Source organism: Lynx rufus, unplaced genomic scaffold (assembly GCF_022079265.1).
Source record: "Lynx rufus isolate CCGP_SWC_20201006 ecotype Redwood Valley unplaced genomic scaffold, mLynRuf1.p SCAF_4, whole genome shotgun sequence".
Taxonomy (NCBI): Eukaryota; Metazoa; Chordata; class Mammalia; order Carnivora; family Felidae; genus Lynx; species Lynx rufus.
Window position 1 is genome coordinate 133580178 of NW_025814856.1, and position 4220 is coordinate 133584397.

At 32.1% G+C, this 4220-nt stretch overlaps 1 protein-coding gene across 7 annotated transcripts in view; it reads left to right on the forward strand.

Moving 5' to 3' along the window:
- The first annotated feature begins 828 nt into the window (after positions 1–828).
- FOXP2 (forkhead box P2) overlaps positions 829–4220 on the forward strand; it is a 260784-nt gene continuing 257392 nt past the window's right edge. For all 7 annotated transcript variants that reach the window (XM_047095807.1, XM_047095808.1, XM_047095809.1 and 4 more), the window contains exon 1: positions 829–996. In XM_047095807.1, the coding sequence (XP_046951763.1) occupies positions 829–996 (168 nt within the window). The remainder of the gene's footprint in view (positions 997–4220) is intronic.

The following is a 4220-nucleotide window of genomic DNA, read 5'->3' on the forward strand; positions in this document are numbered from 1 at the left end:
TTATATATACTTTCATTTATTTGCCTATGTTAAAATTGAGTTTTAAGTCATCTTCAAGTGAACAGTTTGATTGCTGCTCATGCATAAGCTTAATTACTTCCCAGGAAGGACAGTATTAAATGTTTTAAATGTCAGAAAAATAAATGAATATGAGCTGTTTGATTAAAAAAATAGGCAATATCTGACGTGTTTGCAGCAGGAGCTTTTTCTTAAAATGCCTCCAAGGCAAAATTTTATTTAGTCACAAAAAAAAAGAAACCCATTATACTATTTATCATTGGTTGATACCATATGATTTGTAACACCCTTACAAAATTTTAATTTTGTATGATTAGCTGTGCATCATTAAACAACAGCCTTGCATAAGATGTGCTGTAAAAATCTGACAGAATCAAGATAGTGAATATTTAAAATAAGGCTGTATAGTCATCCATGGTTGTCAAAGGTAGATAATAGGAAACATAGAACAGAGTGTGCAATCGTGCCTTCATTTAAACTGGTTTTATAGGTAGACTTTAAAATGTGGTCGTTCATAAATGCTACTGACCATGCTATATGCATGGTATGTTACTTTGGCTGTTAAATGTAGCCACACAAAAACTGCTTATAGAAACCATAATTTCAGTGATTAGTATCTGGATGAAAGCTGAATTTGTATTGCTTTTCTTGGTAAATGACTATTCAAGGCGTTTTTTTTTTTTTTTTTTTTTTTTTTTTTCCTAAAGATGCTGTCTCTGTAATTGGCAGAGAGGGACATCTTGATAATGGAAGTGTGAAGGTGTAACGTGCGTTAATTGATACTTCTTAATCACTTTTAGGTATTAAGTCATGATGCAGGAATCTGCGACAGAGACAATAAGCAACAGTTCAATGAATCAAAATGGAATGAGCACTCTAAGCAGCCAATTAGATGCTGGCAGCAGAGATGGAAGATCAAGTGGGGACACCAGCTCTGAAGTAAGCACAGTAGAACTGCTGCATCTGCAACAACAGCAGGTAAGTTTTGTTTTCTTCCGGGATTCCTTGAAACAAATAAGCCTTGAATGTTCTTGAATGTGAAAAATGTATTCCTAGCAAATTGAGCATGTTGTGTTAAGCTAAAGGATGCTGAGAATTTCTTACGATTTGGAACATGACTGAAGTGTCAGGAAAGATAGGATTTTCATATTAGTTACGTCATACCAGCACCAGAATGCCCTTCAGGTGTCAAACTATTAATTAAGTTCGCAGGGGGTGATTTTGGGAAGGTTCTGTAAAGCTTTGTAACAAATATTTTATAGCTTCTGGTTTACTGGCTAATATTGCACTGCAGAACGTGGTACTTCGTTTTCCACCAGAGGGCCACATTACTTGATACTTGCTTCTACAATGAATTTCTTCCAAGTCTAAGCTAAGGTGAAAAGGACCACAAGGACTTTTCATAACACAGATGCTTGCCTGTGATAGCTGCAAATATTAGCTATTAATTAGTAGAAATTGGCTGAGAGATTGTGAACCGTGTAAACACTCTGAACATCTATGTTGCTTTTCTGGAAAACTCATTCCAAGATATTTTGAATACACATCTTTCGATAACATTGAAGAGCACTTTTTTATTTTCTGCTAGTGGCTCATAAAACGCAGTTCTCTTTAAATCTGGAAAAGTAAACAACTGCCCAGTAAAGGCACATTTTTAAGTAGTCTGTTATTCTTCTTAGATAATAGATTCATTTTTCCCAATTTTGTTTGTCAATGAAATATTCTTTTCAGCCAAAGAATAGCCACTCCATTCTTCACTGATTCAACTCTGCGGAAATAGTGACAGAGAACAGAAAGCTTTCAAAGCATATACTTATATTAGGCCAAAATGAATACACCTGTTTGACAATAAGATTATATTTTATTTGATTTAAAATAAGGGTTATTTCTTTAAAATTCTGGATTGCATTCAGACTAAATGTAAAAAAAAAAGTTAAAGCAAATGCCCACAATAGAGTAAAATTTAATAGAATCATTATTTTAAATAATACCAGTATTTCGCAAGTTATCCTGGAGTATATGTGCTGAATAATGTCTTAACCTTTAGGCATTGTTTTTGAGAGTAATCTTTTAAGAGAGCTAGACATAACACTTTGAATAGGTTCCCTATTATTTTGGAATTGTCTCTTTTCACAGACAGTAATCATTAGGAAGATAATTTTTATTTCGTTTTAAAATATTTTTTAACCATCATAGGAATTCAATGTCTACCAAAGTCCCAGGTTTAGCCTGTTTTACAAATTACCTTAAATAAATGCAGTTTTCGGGACAGCCCTTTTCTCCCTTTCATGTATTTACAGGAAACATACCACTGGAGTGCTATCAAATTCCTACTGACTCCCCTAACTAAGAGTCCTAAGAATTTATAGCCAGATTCTATTTTATGTGAGAATATAGTAGAATGCATTTATAAAAACATGTGAAATCAACAACAGAAAATGAACATTGCAGTTTAGTACTAATAGACAATACTTTCTGAAGGGAGATACAAAGAAATAACTTTCTTTTTCTTCAAAGCTCTGATTAGATCTTAAAAAGAAAACAGAGTCAAATCATGGCTATGCTTTACAGCACTCCGAAGGAAATTTATGATAAATCTGTAAGGCGTGTTTATAACCTGAGTCTGAAGTTTACTTGGTCTATCAGTTTGTTGGTATAAACCATAAACAAGAGTAAATACAAAAAGTTATGTCCTTATGATAACCTAGAAACTTTAGTCATGTACTGCATGTTAGTGGAGTGACTTCTAGAAGTGATTTAGCACAATGGGTATAGTAGGTGTCTACAAAAGACACTTTAGGAAGTGTCTCCAGGAAGATATGTAATAATTTGATAAATAAACATTCAAAAACCTTTGTAAATGTCTCTTCCCTTGGTTACGTTTTTACTATGTTAATATAGGTAGAAACTTAAGGTTATTGAATTTTTGTCCTTCTGTGAATGTATTTTAGAATGGCTCTTTAAGTTCATTAAAGATTGGAACGTCTTTTCTAGAAAATTAATACACTTATTGCTTCTAATTCTAACATATTCGATATGTTTCAGAAAAAAATAAAAACTATGGGGAAAATATTAAAACAAATTCATAAGTGACATAATTTTAAAAATTTGTCTTTACTTGGTATTATTTAAAGGTAAAGTTTCGAACAAAGACATTACTTCTTGTAAGTAAAATGGACTCATCATTGTTGTCTGAGGTCTCTTGTTGGAAATATAATTTAGCAGGCAGTGAGTGATGCAAGCAAAATAAAATTTTGTTTGCCTTGAACTTCTGGCAGTGTGGTCTGTTTTGAGAGAGCACGTTTACCTTGATTTTTATGGCTTTTTAATTTTTATAGAGGTGAGCAGCTTAAATTAGCCATGTGTTTAGGAGGAAGGGCTAGGGTTTGACACACATTGTCACAAACACTTAATGATAAACAGATTGGCAGAGAAAAAAGGGATGGGTAAATTATGGCTAATACTTTTTCCTAGCATTTAAATTATTAATATTAAATATTTCTGAAAGCTGGAATATCTCTAAGTTTTAATTTATAATATAATGGCTAGATTCTCAGGAGCCACATCTTTGTTAGTATGCTTTGCTGTTTTATATTCACTGAAAAATTAGTCATAAAAAAGCCTTCTGATGAATTACTCTCTCCTTCATTCTTTTCTAATCTTCTAAAATTAGTACTAAATACTAGAACGTATAACGTATGGAGGTAGCATATTTTAAATGTTGTTTTAGATTAACTACATTGAGAAATTATTCTGCATTAGATGTAGAATTTTATTTTGATATTAGGTTTGCAGAATTAATTGTTTGTGTCACTAAGGTCAAAATAGTTGCTAAAAACTTGATTGCTTTACAGGGTAGATTTGAGCTTGCATTTTGAGCATTCATTAAGTCAGATAATCTTTCTGAATGTTTTATGAGATTGTACTGCTTTGAAGGTGTTTCAGGTGATGGTGTTTGAAAACATCTGGTCAGTAGTTTCTTACTGTCAGTTCCTTTATCTGTAGTCATTCAAAAGAGAGACTTTGAGTAACCATTTAAATGCTAGAATCCATATTTTACTTTCAAAATGATATTTAGAAAAGTGATATTTTCAGAAGCATAATATTTGATGTTTAAGAAATAACACTGATAGTTGTGATTTTATTTCACTTTTGGTATGTTTAACCCTAATGATTTGATTAAGGACATCTAAAAATGTTCA